We start from the raw sequence: 26,245 nt of genomic DNA on the forward strand, positions 1-26,245 counted from the left end.
TCTCTCTCTCTCTCTCTCTCTCTCTCTGTCTCTCTCTCTCTCTCTCTCTCTGTCTCTCTCTCTCTCCCCCCTCACCTAGTAGAAGGAAAATTTCCTAACAATTATTGCTATCCAGATCTTAAAAAAGGGTCTACCTCTGGCTATTGCAAGTTCCTATTCACTAGAAGTCTTTGCACAAAGGCCATCTGACCACTTACTGAGGGTGCTGTTGATGGCATTCTTGTTCAGATGCAGGTTGTGAGACAGAGAGGGCTTTTGAGGCACCTTCTTTTGAGAAGGTCCTGAGATTCTCTGGTTTTATGCACGGACTTAGACTATGAAGCTTTGACACCTGTTCAACAAATGAAATCCATGAAGATTGCTAACCAGGACAATTTCAGCCAAAACAACAACATTGATTTTGCATCCTAGCCAAATTAACCAGTTGATACCTCAACCTCTGCTTTTCATTGGACTATGTAGATCTGAGAGAAGCTGAATGTGGGCGCTTAGCAGGCAACACCAAGATCCAAGTGACTGTGTGTTTGATGCTGGGCCTGGGTAATACACCATTTGGCCTTCTAAACACTTTATATTTTTTCCCTTAAAATTAGCTTTTTAGGGCATTTTTCCTCATAAGCGGTTCTCTTCTCCCCTCCCCCCTTCTTCTTTGCACGTATAATATCTTAAACAGTGCTTCCATTATGCTCGGCTCAACACGATGGCTGATGCTGACACTGAGGGGCTGGTTGGAGGCCAGGATAGGATCCCAGGCTGAAGGAAAGCTGATCCAGGATGTTTTTTTCTACCAACTCCAAAGTTTAGGGAAAGCCTTGCCTGGATATTTCCCTCCCACGGAGCTCTCCATGGGAGCCAAGTCCTTGCTTTTACCCTTTGGGACACAGGACACACTGAAGCTTTGACATAGAATCAAAGCTGTACCGCCCCCTCCCCAATGGGCAAATCACCTCCAGGCCTCCTGCTTTGGGGAGCCTGTGGAGCAGTGACTCAGGCAGGCAGCCTGCGGGGGTGGAAATGATTCCACCAGCCAGGGCTTAAAACAAACAACCCTGAAACTCATATAGAGAAATACAATCAATTCATAATCCTAGCCTCCAATACCACTATTCCTACCAGGAGGCAAAGGGGTAGGACTGTGCCTCTTTCCACCCACAAGCATTAGGCCACCCTTTTAGTTGGTAGCATCCATAGCTTTAGGGGCAGAAAGAATGGTTAAGCAACTAGGCAGGTCACAGTGATGGTGCTAAAGTCAGGATAGAGAGCTGGAGTCAGGAACTGATTTTTCAGTAATATTAGACCCTTCATGACCCTGTGGACCCTACTGTCCATGGAATTTTTCTGGTAAAGGCACTGATTTCCTTCTCCAGCTTATTTTACAGATGAGGAAACTGGGGCAAACAGGGTTAAATGGCTTGGCCAGGGTTATACTGCTAGTAAGAGCCTGATGCTGGATTTGACCTTAGGTCTTCCTGACTCCAAGCCCATTGGTCTATCCACTGAGCCGTCTAGCCATCCTGGAATCAGAAAGACCTGTGTTCAAGTCTAACCTCAGACACTTACTATGTGACTCTGGACAAGTCATTTTAGCTCTGTCTGTTTCCTTAACAACAAAATGGGAATAATAATAGCACCTAACTCCCAAGGTTATTATTAGGATAAATGGAGATGATATTTGTAAAGCACCAAGAGAACCTTAAGGTTATATAAATAATACAAATGCTAGCTGTTGTTTTTGCTGTTGTGGTTAAAGGTCACCTAGGTCAACTCCCCTCTTATAGTTGAGAAGACTGAGGCCGAGGAATGTGAAGTGATTTGTCCAAAGTCCTACAGGCAGTAAATGGTCAGGTCAAGATATGAACCCAGGTCGTCTACCTCCAAATCCAGCATCCTTTCTTTTACCGCACCAGATTTCTTCCCTCCATTTCAAGGCTGCCCTTGATGTTCACTTGAATCCTAATCCCCTGGACACAAATAAAGAAGGTGAGTGCAGAGAAGAGAGAAGGGACAGTTAAAACAGCATAATCAGTTCAAGGTCGCAACCCTCAGGAATGGCCCTGGAACTAGTACACCCCTAGGGATGGCCCCCAATGGAACTATTTTAGAAGAAAGAATCCAGTCATGGGATTGACAGGAGAACAGTGTGATACCTTACTCTATTGTGTGGTCTGCTGGTTGATTCTCTGGCTTAATCACCACTGAAAGTTTGCATCTAAAATTTAGACTTTCCCAAGATGAACAAGGACAAACGTTCTCAGTAGTTTCTATCAAATTCTGGGAAAACTCATTCTCCTACCATAATTTTAAAGATGAAGGGATAGACAGATGGCAGAGAGAGAGAGAGAGAAAGAGAGAGAGAGAGAGAATTTTACTATATACTTACAATGTGCTAGGTACTATGTTACTAGGAATAAAAATTAAAATGAATAAGATAATTGTCTGCCCTCAAGGAGCTTACATTCTAATAAAGGGACATTAAAGGGAGCTGGAAAGAATAGAAGTTAGCTTGAAGAAAAGAATGAAAGAAAGAGAGAGGTTCTTATATTCTGGTACTATTGACCTTGTATCCTAAGCAAAGTTGAACTCGGGTATTAACTAATAAATCTGAGATTTATAGATAGTCAATTGTGGGATTCAGAATGAAAAGAAAAGTCTCCCCTTGCGTTTCTTATCCAAGTTCTAGAATCTACAGCAAACACTCAGCAATAAAGACATATGACTATTTCCACTATGATCTTTGTGCGAGTGTAATATGCAAAAGAAGCTTCATTATAATTTGCAGTTTATAAGAAAAATAAAATAATCCATCTCAGATTTCCCTCCCCTTGGGATTTGGTCCTGGAATCTAACCAGCCCTTTAGTGTCAGAATCAATTACTTTAAGCCAAATATAATGAAGGTGTTGTTGTTATTCAGTCATCTTCAGTCATGTCCAACTCTTTCATGACCCCATTTGAGGTTTTCATGGCAAAGTTACTGGAATGGTTTGCCATTTCCTTCTCCAGTTTATTTTAAAGATGAGGACACTGAGGCAAAGTGACTTACCCAGGGTGACACAGCTAATGTCTGAGGCCAGATTGGAACTCAGGAAGTTTAGTCTTCTTAACTCTAGGCCCAGAGCTCTATCTGCTATGCCACCTTGCTACCCATAATGTTGGCCTATCAGATGTGTGGCCCAGGAGAATCCATGAGTAAGCCAGTGACTATCCTATGAGTGTCCCCCCTCTTGTTTTCAGCTAAGGTCAGAGCTGTTTTCTGGTGAATATAAGGGGAAAACCAATGTTGATTCTTCTGTGCCACACAACTGATAATGGAGAGACTGTTGGATGATCAGATGTGTGACACAAGAGAATCTGCATTGACTTTTCCCCCATATTCACCAGAAAACATCTCTGACCTCAGCTGAAACCAAGAGAGGGTTCACTCATAGGATAGTAACAGGCTCATGACCTTCTGGGAACTTACAATATGAGAGAAAATATTAAATATTGTCTCTGGATTCCTGGAGGTCACGAGGTTAACATAGCACTGAATTCTTTTGGATATAAGCTAGGATTTTCTGTTAATTAATCCATCCACTGTAGCCAAGTAATATATTGGAAAGAGGACCTGGGTTTCAATATTGAAATTTCTACTCGTTAGAGTTTCGACCTTGGGTAAACTTCTCTTAACTTAAAAAACTCTTAATATTTCTTAGCCTTGATTTCCTCCACTCTAACCAAGTGGATCTCTGGTCCCTTTCTCCTTCTAATTTCTTGTTGACAAGGTATCACATTCACATTGCACCATGGACAAAACTGTTGCCCTGACACAGAGTTGGGATCCTGGCTACTTCATCCACTAGGTCTATAAGCTTAAGGTTGGCCCTTAAATGGGAAGATCCATAGGATCAGAAAGAGAGCCAGAGAGAGAAAAAGAAGTCAGGCAGTGTGGAAGAGGCTATGCTTAGAGATGGACTTCATTTTCTGGAGAGGCCATGTAGATGCCCAAGCTTCTCTCCAGGGAGCTACAAGGGTCACCAAGAGAAGAAAAACTGACCCCAGAAGAAGACACAGGTCAATGCTGTGTGGAAGGAAAGAAATATTTGTCAGAAAAGAGATCCAAAGGGGAAGTCATAATGTGAAGACATAACCTGGATACATTCCTTCGCTGGCATCATAAATCAATTGTGAAATATTTACCAGCACCACCTTGACTGTATAGGCCCCCGGGGAGGCAGAGGATCATGAGACCAGAATATTGCTTGACTCCCTAGAAACCCTGAGCTCTTTATCTTTGTAGAGTGGGTGTATCTGTGTATGTCTGTGTAACCCATCTATAGGAGCACTGTAAGTCCCAAGAGTTGTATAAGCAAGTCCCTGTGGAAGGCAGAGACCCATTGGAGAGGAAACTAGAATTATTGTTTTGACTGTTTATAGGCTCCTTGGTGTTTGTTGTCATGGTCGTTGTAACGAATAAGATTTATCCCATATTGGAAGTTTTGTTAAATAGAGAATTTGCATTGGATCTCAGAGCCCTTAGAGCAACACAAACCAGATTCCATGGTTACCTGGGGAAATATAGGGTGGGGGCATGAGCCATAAAAATTATTTGGAGGGGTTTGCATGACTGAACCCAGTCTGTTGGAGTCTAAAATTTTACTTATGGGTCACAGGTTACATATAAAGTAAAGGCATCAGACTTGATATCTCTGAGGAACCTTCTAGCTCTAAACTCTGCATTAGTCTAAGATGTAGACATAGAAGTTTTCAGATCATTAACTGTCCCTTCTGGACCCAAATAGCCAGGTAGTTATACAATACACCCCTAGGTTGCCATTTTTAGCACCCTTTTGAAAAATATTCTTGAAGAGTCCTCTAAAGATGCCATGATGTGAACTCATGTCTCAGAAAGCAAACAACATAACTGAATTTACTTCAGTATATACTCAGGCAGATTTTGGACAAGTCAGTGAAGTTAGTCCCTCCATCTGCTGGCTGATGGGCCATGAATATCCAAGGAACTCTTAAAGCTGCTGGGCGGCAGACTTTAGGAGGGATATTGTTTTTGCAGAAATGTGAGTCCTTGGACTGGCTCCCTGGTGCTGGCTTTTCCATTTTGTCTTAGACGTGTTTCTATTTGTGTGTCTGGAGGCTGGAGCTGACCACACTGCTCAGTTTCATCTTGCATGATTTGTAGTGAAAAAGGAAAAAAAAAACGGACCCCAGCCGACGTTGCTTAAAAAAAAAAAAAAGATGTTGGAAACCTCTATAGCTGACATCTTAGGTCTCAGCTTCACTGCAGAGACAAAGTTTCAGTATGTGCACAGACACATATGTGAATGACTGTCCCTTGTATTTGAAGAAGACACAGCTGACAGTGTTTGTACCCATGGAGGCCATTACAGGACTTGTTGTTTTTTCCACACTGAGTGCACCTTATTTGGGGAACTTACTTTGGTTAGGAGCATTTAAGGTAGTGGCTGTATGTGTTTTCTTTGATGGGGGATAAGGGAATAGTAAGATTTTTTATACATCTGGCAGGTGGGTGAGGTGATGGGCCCAGGTGGAGCAAATGCAGATTTGGTGGGCTGTTGGAAAATGTTTGTGTTCTGAACTCTTCTCATGCCTATCTGCAAAGCTACACCAGATTGTTGACCTCCAGGGCAAGCTGCCAGACCTCAGTTCTTCGGTCTTGGCTTGGGAGCCAATTGTATTGAGGCTTTTTTCTTTGGAATCACAATTTTAGCCACTGGATTTAATTTAATTTTTGCATTTGGTACATGTATCCCAATAGCCCTGAGGTCCATGGCATGCTTTTGATAAATTGAATAAATAAATGCATAGAGAAGTATTCTTTGTGTCCAGAGATGTGGGTCCTGGCAGGAGGCTTTCCCATGCATATGCATATGAATGAAGAGGCCATTGGGAGATCTGTGGTCTCTGTCCCACTGACTACACACTTCAATCTGTTACATGTTGGCTAAAAACACCACCCTTCAGCGTGTGCTGTTGCAGTTTATTGCTCTGTTAAATTCACAGTTAGCCTACCAGTCACACTGATTACTAAATGGTTTCTGTATCGTTGCCACTTCCTTGTTACCTTCCCTGGCATTGTTAGACCAGATGACACTCTAAAAGGTGCCCTTCTTCCTGTCTACAGGACCTAAATCTTCTTATAAATCTGGACATCTCTCCTAAAGGCTCCAAGTCTTTTAATGAAAAGTTTTGGAGGACCAATATTTTTCTGTCTCTGAAAATGCCCCAGACTTCATCCTGATAATGACATCCATTCATTCATTGACCATACAGAATTCCAAAGGACTAAATCCACATAAGATTCTTCTTGGCTTCAGTAGAAACTATTATATGGGTCTTCATTCCTTCTCACAACTGAAGTTACAGTATGTCAATTGGTCCCTTGACACAACTCACCCCCGAAAACTAAAGGATATTAAGAAAGACTTGGCTCAGAACTAGAAACAGATTAGAAGGGAGACTTATGGAAATATTCTCTGGGTACCTTTTTGAAGTCACTTTTCTTATCCACTAGGGTAGAAGAATAGTCTTTAGAGACGTATAATGGTTAGGTATTGTAGTATGGTGGAGAGAGTACTAAACCTGGAATCAGAGAGAATCCTGGTTAGTTGTGTGACTATAAAAAAATACTTTGTCTCTCTGAGACAGCTTCATCATCTATAAAATGGAGATAATAATACTTGCATGACCTATCTTTGCTGGGCTGTTCAGTTGTTTCAGTTATAACCAATTCTTTATGACCCCATTTGGGGCTTTCTCGGCAAAGGATACTAGACTGGTTTGCCATTTCCTTCTCCAGCTCATTTTACAGATGAGGAACTGATGTAAACAAAATTAAGTGACTTGTCCAGGGTCACACAGCTAATAATTGTCTGAGGACAGATTTGAACTGAGGAAGATAATTCTGCCTTATTCCAAGCCTAGTGCTCTATCCACTGTGCCCATGACACATCTTAAAGAGCGATTATTGTCCTTATGTTACCTTGGTTATATTCCTGTCCATTGAAATGGCTTTACCCTGGTCCATAGGAACAAGCTTTTCCTAGCATCGGATTGGAGAAACAGAAGGGAAGTCTTAGTGCAGCCTATTTCCCTCATTTTCTGGGATGTCATCTCCTCTATTAATTCCAAGTACCCATCCTCTGAGCATCACAAATCTTGGAACTTCATCTTTTTTTTGTGAATAACAAGTTCTATAAGCATTCCACAGCACCTGCTTCAGTCACCTTCACGGCCGTTAGAACAAATTGTTTTCATCCACCAGTTCCACTGGGGAAGCCTTCACATGCTTGGGGCAGACATCTCTCTAACTCACTGACAGATTTAAGGTCTGTTGGTTACTGTAAACCAGGCCAACCAGGTACTTAATAAATGGTTGTTGAATCAGAATGAATTGAATTGAGTTAACAACCTATAAAACCATCTTCCCAGGGATACCTTAAGCAGCCTTGTCATAATTTTAAACACTTGATTTCAAGTCCCATCTTTGAAACATTATAGGTTGTTTGAATCCTAAGAAAGTCACTTAACTTTTCAATGCCTCAGGAAACTCTCTAAGACTGAAGTTGCCAAATAATTGAAGGTCAGCATTGGTAGAAAGAGCTCTTTTTTTTTTTTTTTGGCTTTTTTTTTAACTGGGAATTTCCTTTACCTATGAAATCACAGATCTGGATTTTTTTTAATGTTATTTGAATCTTAAACCTAGGAGTCCTCACTTTTACTGTGCATTCTCCAGCCAAAGATGACCCCTGTGCCTATTTCTTGGCCCCATTAGGTTTCTGGTGAACCCTCTTGGATTCTTTGACTTTGTATTGTGGAATCACGACTTAATTTTTATATATCACTATCTAGTCATTGCCCTTTTGTCATTCCTTCCTGAAAAAGTGTCCCTTACAAGGCAACCAGTGGTGCTACACTCTATTTTACAGATAAACTAACTGAGGCAAAGAGAAATTATTTCATTTGTGCAATTTATGTAAACGTTTGTGTACCAGTTCCATTCCTTACTATCCTTGTCACCTTGGCCATGTCTCTCTAGGCCTCAGTTTCCTCATCTGTAAAATAATTAGATTAGGCTAAATAATTTCTAAGACCCCTCCCAGACCTAACATTCTATGATTCTCAGTCATTAGAAGAGCCAAAATTATTGCCCATCATCAATAATTTTCATCAACAAGTATTCACGAAGCACCTACTATCAGCAGAGTATTGAGGTTAGATATGATGAGGTGTCTGGCCCTCAGGGAGCTTACAGTCTAGCTAATTCCTAGGCTCTAGATTCTCACATATTTGCCACTTCTATTGAACCTCTATACAATCCCATTCTGGGCCTCTAGATACCTTCCATGGATCAGATATACCCCAGGGATCAAACTGTTATCTGAGATTCATGGTCTCCCAACCTTCCAACATAGTGTCCCCAAGGCCCCTATGAAATGTTCTGTAAACTAGCTCCTCTCTTTTTATATCTCTCAGAACAGCCCTCCAGCATCCTATCTATGTCTAGAGCTGCTACAGCCCTCCCCTCTAAGGTTACCGGTCACCCATGATGCATCTCGTATACAACTATTTACTTACATGTTGCTCTCTCCATTAGAATATAAATATTCTTGATGGCAGGGAATGTGTTTTACCTTTTGTAGGTGGTGCAGCGGATAAAGTGCTGAGCCTAGAGTCAAGAGGATCCGAGTTCAAATCCAGCCTCAGACACTTACTAACCTGTGTGACCCTGGGCAAGTCCCTTAACCCTGTTTGCCTCAGTTGCCTCATATGTAAAGTGAGCTAGAGAAGGAAATGACAAACCACTCCTGTATCTTTGACAAGGAAATTCCAAATGGGGTCATGGAGAGTCAGACATGACTGAAATGACTAATTTTTTTTTAATCCCCAGTGCTCAACACAGTTCATGGCATATAATAAGCACTTATTAAATGCATGCCAGCTGATGATTAATTTCTTGATTAACATCTCTTCCCTCACAACCTCTTCTGCTCCTCTCTAGTCCAGCCATGCCCAGCATCCATGTAGCCAACTTGTGTGATCTAAATCTACTTGTTTGGTAGAAACAGCACTAAAGCAATTTCAAACTCCATTTCCAGGGCCATGTTTAGATGGAGGAAAAAAAAAAAGAAACTGAGGTAAAAAGACATAAGTAAGATAGTGATTACAGCCTCAATCTTAGTTTTTACATAGTGAACCAAAAAAAAAAGAAAGGAAGGAAGGAAGGAAGAGAGAGAGAGAGAGAGAAAGAAAGAAAGAAAGAAAGAAAGAAAGAAAGAAAGAAAGAAAGAAAGAAAGAAAGAAAGAAAGAAAGAAAGAAAGAAAGAAAGAAAGAAAGAAAGAAAGAAAGAAAGAAAGAAAGAAAGGTCCAGACCTAAATAAATAAATAAATAGATTGCCTCTTGAATTTAGCTTTTTCCATTCCCATTGTCCCCATCTACCCTGACAGTGTCTCCTCTCTCTCTTCCCTGTGTTCTTGTAGTTTGTGTTGTTTGTACCACTCATTTGGCACTTATCCTATACTGTGTTCTGTCACAAGCGTGTCTTTCATTTTCGTGTTTCTTTTCTCCCCAATGAAATTTTAAAACATATTAAGAGCAGGAGCTCTATTTCTTTGTATCCATCACCCCACTCCCTGCCCATAAAATCACAAAATCATGGATTTGAGCTAAAAGAGACCTAAGAGGACATTTAATCCAACCTTCTCTTTTTCAGATGAGGAAACTGAGGTCCAGAGAGTCAAAGTCAGGAGGTGCTTATAAGCACTTAATAAATATATTAAATTGATATCTCTATTTCCCAACTTTTCTTTCTTCCTTATACTTGTCTCCCACCCCTAAGAAAAAGGATCTGACCCTGAGAAAAACTCACCTTTTCTTTTGTTCATAGCAGCATTGTACAAGCATTTCAGACCTAGGCAAGAAATCCCAGAAAATGTCTCATCAGAGCTTTTATTTCCAGCCTATAAACAAGTTTTTTGGTTTTGTTTTGTTTTTGTTTTTCGTGTTTTTTTTTTTTAAGGCGAGAAGAAGAATCTATTTGCAGGAGGAATTGTGGTTTTTATGGGGGGAAAAGTCAAATAAAAATAAAAACAGCCGAGTGAAATGAGCCGAGCTTTGCCTCTCTCCTCTTTTCCCTTCCCCACCCACTCTACCCACCCCCTCCCTCCTCACTTTCTGTTTTCTTTTTCATGCCAGCAACTAAAAGACTATAATTTTAAAACTGAACTGGCTTTTCCAAAGCCATAAGGAATGTACATCTGCACGTGGATTTTTCCATAAGAAAACTGTCCTTGTCTTGGCTCTTCTAGGCCAGAAACAATGAGAACAAGCAATCGGATGAGCCTCCCCATCTCCCTGACTCTTATTTTAATTGTCTGAGGGGCTTGGAATGGGGTAATTGGAAATGGTTTTTGTTTCATTCTGTCAGGCTGGTGTTTGATGAGGTTTGTGCCCCATTTGTTCCAATGGTTTTTATGGTTTCTTTTGTTGTTCAGAGAAAGACTTTGAAAGTCAGAGTTATGTGTTCATGAAATGTTTTGCTATTCCTGTTGAATGTCTCAGTGGAGCTCAGACCTCTATGTCCCCTCTGTTACTTTTCTGTAATTCCAGTCCTTAGCAAACCTGGGTCAGTGGAAGGAAAGGGGAACCCCTGACCTTTCATCTCCACCATTCAACCAGGTCATTCCTGAGTAAGATTTGGAAGCCAAGGGGATATCTTTCTAGGGACAGAATGAGATTTCAAATGTGTGACTTCAATGTTATTTCCCCTAGGATAATTTAGATGAGAGTGGGAGAAACTGAGATACTCTTTTCCAATTCTTTTGAATCCCTCCTGGATCATTGCTTTGTCGTGGTGGAGGGGTTTACATATCTCAATGAAACTATGAGCTATGCTGTGCAGGGCTACCAAAGACGGACAGGTCACAGTAGAGAGTTCTCACAAAAGGTGATCCAGTGGAGAGGGAAATGACAAACCACTCCAGTATCATTGCCAAGAAAACCCCATGGGCAGTATTATGGTCCACAGGGTCACAAGAGCCAGACAAGACAGAACCACTGAACAGTAATGATTCTTTGGAGGCTGTGATAGATTCAAGAACTTGCCAAGGTACCCTAGAGAGTGGTGCCCCTCCCATATCCCTTCACTGAGCCATTCACTAGTTTAATCATCTGTCCATCTACACTTCTAGCCTCTTTCCATTCTCCAGCACAATTGCCAGCAACAACATCCTTTATCTTCTTTGTGGGGGGGGGGGTAGGAGAGGGAGGGCAGAGAGAGAAGTGGCAAAGGGGATTTGGAATGTTCTAACATCCCATGACATGTTCACAATACACCAAAGAAGCCTGACTCACTGGCTGACAAACAATGGTTCTTTGGAAGAGTGGAGGTTTTGAAACCCCACTATTTCTCCTCTTTGAGGGTTTCGTTCTCAACCATTTCCATTTTCCCCCCCCCCACTGCTGTGTTTTTTCCCTCTATGGACAAAAGGAATAATCTTTCTCTATTTTATATATGTACAGTGTCTCTTCTGAGCAAGTCCATAAGCACCTAAAGGGCTTAGACTTCTGAATAACCCAATATCATACTGAACACAATCCTAATTAATAAACACTTGATGGGTTGAATTTGATAGACAAAGTTTTTATTAAACACTTCCTGTATGCCTGGCACTGGGGACACAAATACAAGCAAACAGATTGTTTTTACCCTCAAGGAATTTACTTTACAATTGGGGAGATAACAAGGAAAGGTAAAGTAGAAAATGGAGGAGTTGGGTGAACTCACCAAATAAGAGAGCAACATGGGTGCTTCCTATGGGTATAGGTGTTTATATATTATATTTATATATTTATATGGGTATAGGTATTTATAATACCTATATATTTATATATTTATATGGGTATATATATATATACACCCATATAAATATATATATATTTATATGGGTATAGGTATTTATAAGCTTGATGGTGAAGAGGTGGAAGAATCCAAGGATAGCTGATCCAGGGTTAATTTAAATTTCTCCTGTTCACTCTTTAATAATCTTTATGTCAGAATCCTGAAGAAGCATGACTTTTTTTCCCCTATTTTTAAGTGATTTATTTTCTCTTTGCCTCGAAATCATATTATTTTATACCATGCCTTCCCTTGTAACAAAGGAAAACAATTAAGCAAAACCGAGATATGAAGCAAACATCTATGACCCTCCTCACTCATAGTCCACTATCTATAAAGAAGAGGGACATGTGTTTTGTTCTTTGAACCAAGGCTCATTGCAATTGATATGAGTTTGACTACCCCTTTTAGTGTTCTTGTCATGCAAAATCAAGAAGCATTTATTAAGAATCTACTGTGTTAGACTTTTTTTCACTTACATTAATGTAGGTATTGCATATATGGTTCTTTTGTTTCTACTTTCTTCCTTCTGTGTCACTTTATACAAGTCTTCCCATGTTTTTTTTTTAATTCCCTCATGCTCAGTCTTTCTTATGGTACAATAATATGACATTATATTAACGTATAAAAGTTTGTTCAGCTGTGCCCCTATCAATAGGTGCCACTTTCTTTCCTGTTTTTAATATGACAAAGAGTATTATTAGAAATGTTCTGTTATATTTAGCACTTTTCCTTCTGTCCTTTACTTCTTTGGGTTATGTTCCCCATAGTGGGCTTTGTAGAAAACAAAGTCAAATGGTTTCTCATTATTTTTCTCAAAAAGTTCTTATTTTTAAATAACAATTAGAATAATTCATAGTTCAACCTATAGAGTATTAGTGTTTGCCTTTGCATAATCTATCCATATCAACCATTTCTATCTTTTCTTATCTTAGTCAATTTGATGGGTAAGGTTGCTTTTATTTACTTTTCTTCTTCTACTACTGCTACTACTACTTCTCTTCCTCCTCCTCTTCCTCTTTCTTCTTTCTCCTCCTCCTTTTTATTATTATTCTTATTATTTGTAGGATTTTTCCATATAGTTGTTGACTTACTTCTTTTTACTAAAATTACTTGTTCAAATATTTTAACTACTTATTTGAGAATGACTCTTGATCTTAAATATTTGTATAAATTTCCTCTATACCTGAGATTACATTTTTATCAGAAATATTTGAAGAAAAGATTTTCTCCCAGTTGAGAATTCTTATTATTCTAGCTGGATTGACATTGTTCATGAAAAAACTTGTTGTTTTAAAAATGTAATTTTAATATGCCTCTATCTACTATTTTTTAAAATTAGATCCTTCTTATGAATCGGTCAGGAGAGCAGGATGGGGCAATAACATGAATTCAAGCCTCACCAAAAGTAAGTAACTAACTTCATTAGGAAAAATAGATTTTTCTGGAATTGAGAAAGTACAATAACAGAATTTGGGATAGGAAAAGAAACAAAGTTAAATGAGTTAAATTTTGTTCTTTTGTAAAAGCAAAATTAATTACAAATATAAAGATCGTTAGTAATATCCAAAAAGATAATGGGATTTTCATTTAGTCATTTCATGGTTACATTTGGGTTTAGGAAAAGAAGTGAAGTTTAGGAGGGAATAGACATACTAGAAAGAAGCTGGAGGAAATCCATATCATTGATCTGTCCACCAAGGGGATGTTAATGTGTGGGAAAGTCTGGACCTTATCTTCATGGGGTAAGAGAAAAGTACAGCAGGCAAACCCTTAAACAAAAATATTCTACCTCACTGGTTAATAGGCTATTGCAGGCATCATGGTGTTTTCCCATATAGTAATATATGGATAAGGATAGCAACTATATATGCAGAAAAGTGGTTCCCCTAAATGAATTACTCCAAATTAAATAGGTTCCAGCACCAGGTCTCCTAACACTCCTGGATGCTAGAATAATTACTTATAGAAAAGAATAGGGATAAATACTAGATATGTGATTTTACTGGTATAGGGACTTTCCAGTTGAGGAAATTCACTCTACCAGTGCAGGTTGGTACCTTCTCTGCAACTTATAGAATTATGACCCTTAGAAGGTTATCTGGGACACTGAGGGTCACATATCCAGTATGAGTCCATGGTAGGAATTAAACCCAGGTTTTTCTGGCTTTAAAGTCAGCTGTTTACAACACTACAGGGTCAAACTCAAATAGAAACAGGGTCTGCATAAGGATCCCTCCTGGTAGCATATTAACTTAGAAAACTACATATTAACATTATCTATGTTTTATTGTATTTTCACTTATTTTGTCAAATGTTTCCCCATTACATTTTAATCTGATTCATGGAGTGTTGTGGTGGAATGTTTGACACCTCTACACTACAGTATACTTCCTCTTACCATTGAGAAAATACTGTATTCTTTAGTGATGCCATCCTCCTGGAGGGCAGCCAGCAAGATCTCCCTCTTTGTCCTTGTGGGCCTGCTCTGACTAAACTGTTTTTCTTTCCTCCTTGTTACAGGTCCTCCCATTGGAGGAGCACAAAACATGAATAAGAATACTGAACAGCAACGGCCCCAACCAGGTGATTCCTAAGTACCAGCCCATTTCTGCATGTTTGTCATTATGTAGCCACAGTCAGCTGTCATGGAGTCAAACCGTATTCTGCATATAACTGTGTGACCCTGCTCAAGTCACTTACCCATTGTTTGCCTCAGCTTCCTCATCTTAAAATGAGCTAGAGAAGGAAATGACACATCTCTCTCTCTCTCTCTCTCTCTCTCTCTCTCTCTCTCTCTCTCTCTCTCTCTCTCTCTCTCTCTCTCTCTCTCCATCTCTGTCTCTCTCTCTCTCTCTCTCTCTCTCTCTCTCTCTCTCTCTCTCTCTCCCTCTCTCTCTCTCCCTCTGTCTCTCTCTCTCCCTCTTCCTCTCACTCTCTCTCCTCTCTCTCCCTCCCTCTCTTCCTCCCTCTCTCTCTCATATACACACATACATACATACAACACACCTATATATACATATATGTGCACACATATATATAGAATACACACCTGTATGTATACAACATATACATATACCCACCCCTTTCCACAGAACAGCCTTTCAAGTATTTGAAAATAGCTGTTGTATTCCATCCTTCCCACCAGACCATCTCAAGCTTTTTTACCCAACACAAACAACTTATTTGTTTTTGTGGGAGGAAGTCATGAATGTTGTTTAATGTCTAAATTCAGAACAAGAGAAAATAAACCTAAATTTCAATAGAAGAGTTTGAGTTTAAGAAAAAAAAAGAAAAAGATTTTACTGATTGTGAGAATTGTGAGACACTAAGAAGAGCCATTAAGGCAATTTGGAGGATCTCCTACTTAAGAAAATGTTAGAACCAGTTCTAGAAGTGGTCTAGTTCTACCACTTTATAAAAGTAGAGAGGAAGAGATAAAATGACCTATAGAAATCTTTTCTAACCCCAGGGTCCTATAACTGATAGTTCATTTAAAAAAAAAAAAACACTACAACCATCCTACAAACCCACACATTTTTGCACCACTGGAAAAGATTTCCAACCTTTTGGGGATCTTTCACAACTGAGTAAATAATGCATATGTTAAATAGATGGAAATCTGAAAAAGGATGGGCTGATAAAGCTGAGATCCAAACAATGGCTAATGTTCTATTTTCAAATTTGCCACATGTTAATGTTGGAAGGATCATTTGAATTCAAACCCCTAATTTTATAGATTAGGACTCAAAAGTCCAAAGAGATTAAGCTAGCTAGTGGCAAAACTGGAATTAGAACTTCAGTTTCTTGACTCCTGGGATTTCTCCAAAATATCATAAAAATAAAGAGAAATTTATAACATTGTTATTGCTAAATTAGAATTATTAATGACCAGCAATCATTAAGATTTCTCTAAACCCAGTTAATGAGCAAACTTTCTATCAATTCATATTATTATTATTACAAGATGAAACATTAGCCAGACCTTTCTATCAAAAGTTATCATTAATCAAAGCTGGGAATTACAAAATGCAGTCGGAGGTAGTGGTATTCTTGGTGGTATCTATGTTATTGCTGATGCATAAACAGTAACTGACCATTGTCCAGAAATCTGAAGTCTGCAGAGGAAAGCAGAAAAACTTCCTCAGATTAGACTTTCTTCTGAGAGTGCATTAAAACTGTAAACCCAAAAAGTTCATGTTTATGAACTAAGAAAACAAAAAAAAAAAACTGAAGTAAATATTCTTTGGTGTTCTTTGCTTAGATCCCTATCAGATCCTGGGTCCCACCAGCAGTCGCCTAGCAAACCCAGGTAAGTTACCTTAGGCCTGACCTGAGTCTCTTCCTTCCCAAAGGATCCAAAGCTCAGAAGAAATATTGGGCTCTTTGTCCTGGGTCCAAACACATCCAACTGCCCAGGACAGTAACACATTGACCTCAGCTTGTTCTTATCATGGGTGAAGGGGGGAAGCAGGAAGGAAAAGAGCAAAAGAAGGAAAGGGAAGCAGGGACAAAGGACTGAGGAGAGAGGGAAGAGTCAGGGACTTGGGCGAACCAAAGCTGTTTCGTCAGTTAGTAATATGCTTTAGGTGAAGCTACTTAGTTGGAAACAAATAGCACATCTGCCACTGAATTTCAGAATTGTGAGAAGCAGTCAAAATGGGAGTTCCATTAGGAAAAAGCGAAAGAAACCAAAAAGCATTCACTTCTTAATTATCTCCACTCAGGTGGACAGGTAATCTTTTAAAAACATAAAAACCTCTAGTTGGCCTTAGAATGTGTTGTAGAGCACCTTGGCTTTATGCAAGAAACCTGTGCCTGAAAAGTTCTTTCTGAATTAATCTCCTCCTAATTTGATTCATTTTAAATGTACCAGGGGAGTTTATCATTTAAAGCAACCCTTGGGTTTCTTTTCAAAACATGAAGAATTTTTTTTAATGACAAAATTTTTGTTAGTTTATCTGTTTTGTAAATTCGCACTGCTCAGTATCAACTCGTCTCAAAGGGGTCACAAATGAAAGTGATAGATGATAGATAGATAGATAGATAGATAGATAGATAGATAGATAGATAGATAGATAGATAGATAGATAGATAGACAGACAGACAGAAAGACAGGTAGGTAGATATAGTGTTTGGTTTGGTTTGGGAGGGGTTAAAAAAGTTTACCTTTTTAACTATTTTTTTTAATTAAGAAAATATTAAATTTAAGTCTCCATTCCTTAAATACATCAGAGATTGGAAGAAAGAGTTTCAGAGTCACTAGGTGCCAGGGTTGGAATGAGGATCTAGTTTGGGATTAACAATGTGCTGCATAGGGGCGGCCAGGTGGCTCAGAGAGTAAGAGCACCAGCTCCAGTGTCGAGATGACCTGGAGATCAAATCCCGGGCTCAGATACTCAGCACCACACCCAGAAATAACTGGCCATGTAACCTAACCGCGATTGCTTTAAAAACAAACAAAAAAAACCAATGTGCTGCAGATTATCCACAAACAGTTGATCTGTACACAGATAATAGGAAATTAATTCTTTTGAGTTTGAATGGCAAAACAAAGTTTGGAGATTCTCCTTTCCTTCCTTCTCCCCAATCCCCCCATTTCCCCTACCTATCCCCACCTCAGTTTCTGCTGCTGGGTCAATTACAGAGATAGAATGCCTAGGCATGCTTAGATTGTGAGCCTTGAAGGCCAAATGTACCCAGAACACAGGTCTATGGGCACAAGACATGACTGGTGTCTCAAAGAAGTTCTCTCCCCTCAGAGATTATGATCTTGGCCATTTGCACTATCTGAAGCATTATAAAATTTCTAAAAGAGAAACCTGACTGCTTAGAACAAGGAAAAAGTGTTATTTACTCCAAAATCTCTTGAATTTCCATTTCTGATCTCAGGATTTTCATTTATCTGCTGCTTTGGTTTTCTGCTCTTTCTGCTTTCTCTGCCCTGGCTACCTATGACTATGCTATTTATTGGGGTGGGAAATAGCTAATAGTGTCTCCCCCAACCCCCAATCTAAAAGCTATTTGATCCTTAACTAATACACCCACACTTTCCAAATGTACACTTATGGTTTGTGATACTTCCTGAGAGCTGGGGGTCTTTGACATAAATATTAATAATTATAATTATTAATACTTCCACAATGAACTGAATTCCCATACTGAGCTACAAGAACATCTGGTGTTTCTGCTTATCGGGCCCAGCAAATTCCAGTGAAATCAGGCCATACTGTTTTCTCTCTCTTTCCTTAGTCCCTCATCCTGATGATCTTCTTACTCTAGTGGGCAAGACAGCAGCAGCTTTTTTCTGCTGTTATTCCTTTTGTTTCTGCCATGGGCCTTAACAACCTGTTCATCTGCAACCATAAGCTGGCCTTTGTTTCAAAATTTTGTATTAGGAATTCTTTCCCTAACTTATAAACTTGACCTCCTGCCTCCTCCATTCCTTAGCTAGCATCCCATGTGGGAAGATGGCATATAAGCATTCATTTCTAGGTATGGGGAGAATAGGTAGACAGTGAGTTAAAGTAATTATAGGTTTCAAGAAATGTTGAAGAAGGTATGTGGAAAGGGCTCTGCTCTGTTCTTTCTGCTGTAGGTGAATCCATGTTTTCCCTTGGAACTAGTTGCTCTGTCACCTTGACAAGAGTTATACACCTGGAGTGGTTTTTAGAATTTAAAAAAAAAATTTGCATGAACAAAGTCAATCCATCTAGAATAAGAAGAGGAACTTTCAGTAGGGAAAAACAATTTTTATAGTAGAAAGCTTTAGTGTAAAGAAAATCAATCTAATTGGAATTTTAAAAAGGAGATATTCTTGGAGGGGGAAAATCTTTGCCTTATCCGTGAGAGAGTGTGTTTAATCTTCTTTGGAACAATGTAAAATGATCATATTTTTTGCCCAGTCAGTTCAAGTTCAAGGCTAGGATTTATCTTCTCTTCCTTTTCTACAGTTTCCAGTCTGAACCAAGTAGTTGTTAAAGAGAAGAGCACTAAAGAACACCAGGGTGGATGAGTGGAGAGATAGATGTCTGTACTTTGGGCGTTGTCTTAGTTCTAGGAAAAGGCTCCTATGCCTTAAAGTATGACAACTTTTTTCTTAGATTATGATACTTAAATCATTCTGGTGATCTGATCATTCACAAAATCTTCTACAATACTTGGTTTTGTCTAGAATTTAGTTTGTTTTGCTGACCCAGGATACTTGGGGGTAAGATAATAAAAAATAAAGACAGTACCAACAGAACAGGGACATCTGATTAACTGAGATCAGTAGGAGTTGGGTGCTTGGAAATAATGTTGTGCTATTATTCATATTCATTTTTTTCTGTTTCTGATTTACTGGCCGTTGTATAGTATGACTGAGTTTTAAATTTTGATTTTTTTATGCTTTAAGATGTCCAGAAGGCTTGAGGCACCTGGTACAGAAAAATATTTTTAAGGAGATAGTTTAGGATTCTTCTTGCCCAAATTACTTCATATTTTAAAAAAATTTTGCATTTACTTATTCATAAACTTGTTGCATCTTCTCCTGTAGAATGTAAGCTTTTAGAGAGCAAAGATTGTTTCATTTTTGTCTTTGTAACTGCAGCAATTAGTATAGGGCCTGGTACCTAGTAGTATCTTCATTGTAGAATTAAATTGAATTCTTTGCTGGACAGAAAACCATAGCAATCAAACACAGACAAAAAACTAAGAAGTTATTAGAGGAAGCAGAAAATACTCAAAGAATAAATAATGCTACATAAGGTTGACTTTTATAGAGAAAGTTATCATTTCCTCTTCTGTTTTCTCCACTTCCTTTAGGGAGCGGCCAAATCCAGCTGTGGCAATTCCTCCTTGAACTGCTCTCGGATAGCTCCAACGCCAGTTGCATTACTTGGGAGGGGACCAATGGGGAATTCAAAATGACGGACCCCGATGAGGTGGCCAGGCGCTGGGGGGAGCGGAAGAGCAAACCCAACATGAATTATGACAAGCTGAGCCGGGCCCTCCGATACTACTATGATAAAAACATTATGACCAAAGTGCATGGCAAAAGGTATGCCTACAAATTTGACTTCCACGGCATTGCCCAAGCTCTCCAGCCCCACCCAACTGAATCGCCTATGTACAAGTACCCTTCTGATATCTCCTATATGCCTTCCTACCATGCTCATCAACAGAAGGTGAACTTTGTCCCTCCTCACCCATCCTCCATGCCTGTCTCTTCCTCCAGCTTCTTTGGAGCAGCATCACAATACTGGACCTCCCCAACTGGTGGCATTTACCCCAACCCCAATGTTCCCCGCCATCCCAACACCCACGTCCCCTCACACTTAGGTAGTTACTACTAGGAGCTGTATCCTCCATGGCCGTTTAGCTGCACACACATGCATTCCTCATACTTCCTGGAATACTTTGGACTTTGAAGGCTCTCTGTGGCCTTGAAGACAAAAACCAAACTGGATGTTCTTTCTTGTTGGATTGAACCTTTTTAGCTGTTCTTTAAAAAAAAAAAAATGTTGGTAACTTTTGCTTCCTCTACCTTAAATAGAGAGATGGATATTTCTATTGGCCAGTATTCCAGTTTGGATTCTCAGTCTCCCATCATCTTTAAGGAATTGAACATTCAGATTACTGGAACGGTTCTAACATATATTTTATGAAAGAAACAATTAAAATCCCTTTTTTATTTTATGACCCAAAGCTGTTTATCAAAGACACAGGTCCCATCAAGGACCTCATGAAGATCATTATGAACAGGGAACATGGACTCACTGCTCACTAGACCAGTCATGCACTGGTTGGGGACTTTAGGGGAAGGGGGGATGGGAAACATCCAAGCCTATGCTAGAAGTGAACCTGACACCATTGCTAATTTGACAAGTGGATGGCAACTGGAACACTGGCGGAAAAGCTAGTGAAGTTTTCACCCAACTGGAATCTTTTTTTTTTTAAGCACGTATGTGTGTGTGTGAGTGAGTGTGTCGTGTTGAAGAAGCCAAGGGCATTGCAAAATCCCGTCTCACTGTGCAATGCACATTAGGCAAAGCATTTTCTCTGGGAGTAGCCGAGATATGAATCAGGAGAATTTTAATGCAAGCACAGACATTCCTGAAACTTATAAAGGTAAATGACTAATTAATTGTTTTTTTTTTAAATGGATGACAGTAGGTCCCAGAACTTGGAAGAGTTGTAGGGATTTCAAAACATAAACAGATTCGCAAGCGCTGTGCGTTTGTCAGAGCGTCATTCCAGGGTCAACAAATCAGAAGGCAACTTACTGTATAAATTATGCAGAGTTATTTTCCTATATCTCACAGTATTAAAAAAAGTTAATAAAAATTAAAAATAAGAAGGAAACGAGTTGACCTCGGTCACAAATGCAGTTTTTACTATCAAATTGGTTGTCGTGTTTTTTTTTTTTTAATGTAATTTGTACATCTTTTGTCAATCTGTACATTTGGACTGTTGCTTTGTACTTTTTAGCTAGGTTAAAAAGAAAAAAAAGGAGGGGGATGTATCTTAACTACGACTGGAAGGAAATAGGACATTTGAGTGTCTCTTCAAAGCGATGCACTGGTGCCATTATTTAACACAAGAAGACAAGGAAGTAAAACTAATCTGTTTAGATCATTAGTGCTTCAGTGACATTAATAAATAACAGTATTGCAATAATCACAACTATGAAAAGAAACAATCAAACTTTCCCTCGTGGATATGAGGCTTTTCCTGTACTATATATGCAATGTATTTTTTGGATATTAAAATATATATAATTTTGCAGGTAATCTTTGTCCTTTTTTTAACTGTATTAGTGTTACGCTGACAATTGTCATATGAAGATTATGTTGTAAAATAATGTGACTAAATAAATTGTGCCTTCTCTCAAAACAGAAGTTTCCTCTTTCTTCTCTGCTTCCCTGGGAGACCCAAAAGGCTCTCTCAGAAGCCACTTTGTATGGCCTTCTTTCACACTCAGGAATATTTATAATGAATCTATAGCAGAAAGGCACAAAGATATAGGATCTCTTGCCCAGATCCCATTGGGATCAATGGTGCAGAGAGGAAGTCTTGCCAGGGAAGAAGGAGGGCGAGGCCAGTCTATGGCCATGGCATTAAGCAATAGTAATGATAATCATGATTCACAAAGATAGAACTGAAAGAGACATTAGAGGCCATGTAGCCCAACCCCCTCATTAAACAAGGAGAGAACTGAGGCCCAGAGAGATGAGGTGATTTGCCCAGGATAATACAACTAGCAAATGTCGGAAGTCAGATCTGAACTGAGGTCTTCCTGCCTCCAAGTCTAGTAGTCTCTCCACAAAGTCACACTATCTTTTTAATTCTTCAAGTATCTGTGATTTCTTCAACGTATGTGCTCACTTTTCCAATGCCTATTGTAAAACTACAATGATCGGGTATGTGGTCTTCAAGAAGTTCTGTGGCCAAAAACTCCATCACCCTCACAGACAACCTGGTAGAATCTCTTCAAACTTATCTAAACTGAGACCATAATATCCCTAGAGATTTAGAGTTGGAATGGGTCTTAGAAGTCAACTGATCTAATTCCCTCAATCTTATAAGTGAGGAAAATTATAATCAAGTTTCATAAGAGGTTAAGTGAGTTTCCCATAGTCAGGGACAGAATTTGAACCCAGGTCCTTTGACTAGATGTCTGGTACCATTTCCACTATACCGCAGAGGTCCTTGGGCTATAGACATAGGATGATAGACTTAGTCCTGGAAGGGATCTCAGAGGTCATCTAACCCAACCCCCTAATTTTACAAATAAAGAAATTAAGGCTAAGTGAGATTAAGAGACTTGCCCAAGGAGCTCATAAGTACTAAGTGGCAGAGGCAGGATCTGAACTCATAACTTTAGAACTCCAGAGTCAGCACTCTTCCCAATGTACCACAGTGGTCCATGGCCAACAGGCCTATATCATCAGGACTGTAACTGAAGCCTTCCTGGTTTGGTAGAACCTGTGAGAGCTTGCATTTTGGGGGCATTGGAGGGCACAGGGTCACCTTTATGCTATGATGTATCAGAGTAAGACTTTTAGGTAGGGATACTAATAATAGCTAACTTTTATAGAGCATTTAAAATTTTTATATGTCTTTGTAAAACCCAATGGAAGCAAATAGAGAGTGAACCCCGACCTCCTTGGCACAATGTTGGGGTAGACCAGTAAGCCTAGATGGCATGGACTGATGATTTAATTGCCTATCCTCAAAACTCATCATGAGTTAACATTCTCTAATTTCCTAGTCCTTATAGCCATTTAAAAGGTTCCTTATGGTGGCGGCTAGGTGGTGCAGTGAGTAAAGCAACAGCCCTAGAGTCAGGAGAATTCGAGTTCGGCTCCGGCCTCAGACACTTAACACCCACACACAAAAAAAAACTAGCTGTGTAACCTTGGGTAAGTTACTTAACCCCAAATGCCCTCCAAAAAGGCAAAAAAAAAAAAAAAAGTTTATAAAAATAAATAAATAAAAGGTTCCTTATGACCAGAAAGAAACTTGCTTAAATGCAGTAGATGGTAGTTCTCAAAAGTGCTTACATACAATTTGGTCACTTTTTTTCTCCCAATGTATCTCTTAGGTAATTTAGTTCTGTTTCCTTCTAGGCTCAGTTTCCCCATTTTAAGACCCAGGAAAATCTGAGCATGAGGTAGGGATGCTTCCATCCATGACAGCTACCATGTAGGTGGTATGGATTTAAACTCCTGACCACTGAGATGATTTTCCTAGATCCCATGACTTCCCACAATCACATAACCTCCTTTCTGCTAAGTCGGGCCAAATGACTGCCAAATCAGACAGAATGGGCACAGTATACCTACCTATTGGTCTTTGAGAATCGAATCATTTACATGTTCATTTAGAGCTGAAAAGATCCTCCTGAGTTGACTCATTCAACCACCTCATTTTACAGATGAAGAAACTGAGGCCCAAGGAGTTTAAATGATTTAACCCAAGGTCACACAGGTAATGAGAGTCAGGGGTGGGATTTGAACCCATGACCTTCCTCTGATGCAAGATCTGTAGCTCTTTCAGCTGAACCATTCAGTGAAAACAAAGAGAAGACAATCAAAAGGTGTCAGGTGTAGTCAGGGGAGTGAAGGTCAGTTATTTGACACACTAATACCATATGATACCACCATTGTTGTTGTTCAGTCATGTTCAACTCTTCATGAGACCAAGGACCCTACTGTCTGCAGGGTTTTCTTGACAAAGATACCTGAGTGACTTGCCATTTCCTTCTCCAGTGGTTTAAGGAAAATGAGAGATTAAGTGACTTGCCCAAAGTCATACAGTTAGTAATTGTCTATGGCCAGATTTTAATTCAGGACTTCCTGACTCCAGGCCCAGCACTCTATCCACTGAACCTCCTAGCTGCCTCCTATGATACCATACTGATATAACTATATTTTTTTTTCAATGTCATGTTCAGGTCAAGCATTTTCTCTTCGACTTTGAAATCCCCGAAGTATTTTCAAGGGTGGAGGGGAAGCACATTTTTTTTTCATATTGACGTTAGAGAATAATTTCAGAAGACTGTGTGAATGTCTAAGAGGATTTAACCTTCTAAAAAGTCTCCCTTCAAATGTCAAGCTCCTACCCTAGGTTGAATTTATATTCTTGCCTAATATCTTAGCACTTTGGTCCAAGACCTTCCAGTGGACCATTTACCCAAAGATTAACTGTGTGTTTTAGAGATTTGGGTGATTTATTAAGATAATAATAGCTCACACTTCCCATGATACTTTATATATTTATCTAAATTTTATCCTCTCAATACTCCCCAATGAGGCTGACTGGACAGGCATTTAAATTTTCATTAGACAGCTGAGGAAACTGAGGTCAAGAAAGGTTAAGTGACTTGCCTAACATCATATAGCTAATTAGTGATAGAATCATGCTAAGAACTGAGTTCTCCCACCCCAGGGTTCTTTCCCTTAAACCACTGAAGCTTCTATGACAGAGTTCCATAGAGATTTTGCAATCACCCTGAGAGTCCAAGCCAAGCAGAGGGTGGGATGGTCATCCTCTGTCTTGGTGACAGTATGGACAGTCCTTCCCAATTTTTCAAGACAAATGGGATCTGTTCTCAGGATTAGAAGGCTGGAAGTCTTCTTCACAAGAACAAGTTGGTCATTTAGCAGGTCAATACTAAAGAACTGTGAAAAGGAAGGAAAGAAGTAGACATTTATTAAGCACCTACTATATGCCATAGACCATGCTAAACACTTTACTAACACTTTCATTTGGTCCTCACAACAACCCTGGGAGGTAAGTGCTATTGATATCTCTGTTTTATAGTTAAGGAAATTGGGGTAAACACGCAACTAGTAAGCATCTGAGGCTGGATTTGAACTCAAGTCTTCCTGTCTCCAACCCTGGGACTCTATCCGCTGTACCACCTGGTTGCCTAAAGACTCAGGGGCCTTATGGCTAAGTGGGAAAAGTACTGACTTCAGAGACAGAAGCCTCTGCATAAGCACAGATAAGTCACTCTCACTCTAGGTCGCAGCTTTCTTACCTAGAAAAAGGTACAGAACTGTTTAAATAGGACTTTGTGGTTTCCAAAGAACTTCAGATACACTGCTTCAGGTCGAGTCAAATCAACAAGCATGCTCCAGGCAGTATGCTAAGCCCTGGGGTTACAAAGAAAGGTGAAAGACAGTCCCTGCTCTCCAGGAGCTCACAGTCTAATGCAGGAGACATGCAAACAACTGTTAAACAAGACATAAACAGGATAAATAGGAAATTAGTCAGTAGCAGGAAGGCATTGTGAGGAGCTGGGAAAGGCTTCCTCTACAACAGGGATGGGGAACCTGCGGCCTCAATATGTGGCCTTCTAGACCCTTGGGTGCCACCCTTTGACTGAAATAAAAGGATTTGTTCTATAAAACTTGGACTCAGTCAAAAGACTGCACTCAAGGACCTGGAAGGCCACATGTGGCCTCGGGACCTTTGCTCTAGAAGATAGGACTTTAGTTGGAACTTGAGGGAAGCCAGGAGGTAGATATGAGGAGGGAGAATATTCTAGGCAGGGGACATACCCAGTGCAAATGTCGAGAGCCTGGGAGTGAGGTATGCATTGGGACATGGGGTTGTTGATGTATTCTGGGATGGTTCATAATTTGCTCTTGACCACCAAGCTGAGAAACAAGAACACATTACTTCAGACTAAAGTATCTAACTATAATATTATTTAAGGACCCTCTCTATACTCAAGTTTTTCAGCTTCTTTTTATGTGCTGTCTTTCCCAATTAGAATCTAAGTTCCTTGAAGGCAGGATGGTCTTTTTTGCTTGTATTTGCATTCCTAGTGCTTAGCACAAT

The 26,245-nt window shown here is 39.6% G+C and overlaps 1 protein-coding gene across 6 annotated transcripts in view; it reads left to right on the forward strand.

Annotated features, from left to right (window-relative positions):
* Positions 1-21,792, forward strand: part of FLI1 (Fli-1 proto-oncogene, ETS transcription factor) — a 166,066-nt gene extending 144,274 nt beyond the window's left edge. For all 6 annotated transcript variants that reach the window (XM_069080333.1, XM_069080331.1, XM_069080329.1 and 3 more), the window contains exons 6-9: positions 13,254-13,319; positions 14,435-14,497; positions 16,176-16,223; positions 19,718-21,792. In XM_069080333.1, the coding sequence (XP_068936434.1) occupies positions 13,254-13,319; positions 14,435-14,497; positions 16,176-16,223; positions 19,718-20,247 (707 nt within the window). In that variant the 3' untranslated portion in view covers positions 20,248-21,792. The remainder of the gene's footprint in view (positions 1-13,253; positions 13,320-14,434; positions 14,498-16,175; positions 16,224-19,717) is intronic.
* Positions 21,793-26,245: the final 4,453 nt, after the last annotated feature.

Source organism: Petaurus breviceps, unplaced genomic scaffold (genome assembly GCF_028583685.1).
Source record: "Petaurus breviceps papuanus isolate PSGF00001 unplaced genomic scaffold, PetGlider_PUasm1.0 91133, whole genome shotgun sequence".
Classification (NCBI taxonomy): Eukaryota; Metazoa; Chordata; class Mammalia; order Diprotodontia; family Petauridae; genus Petaurus; species Petaurus breviceps.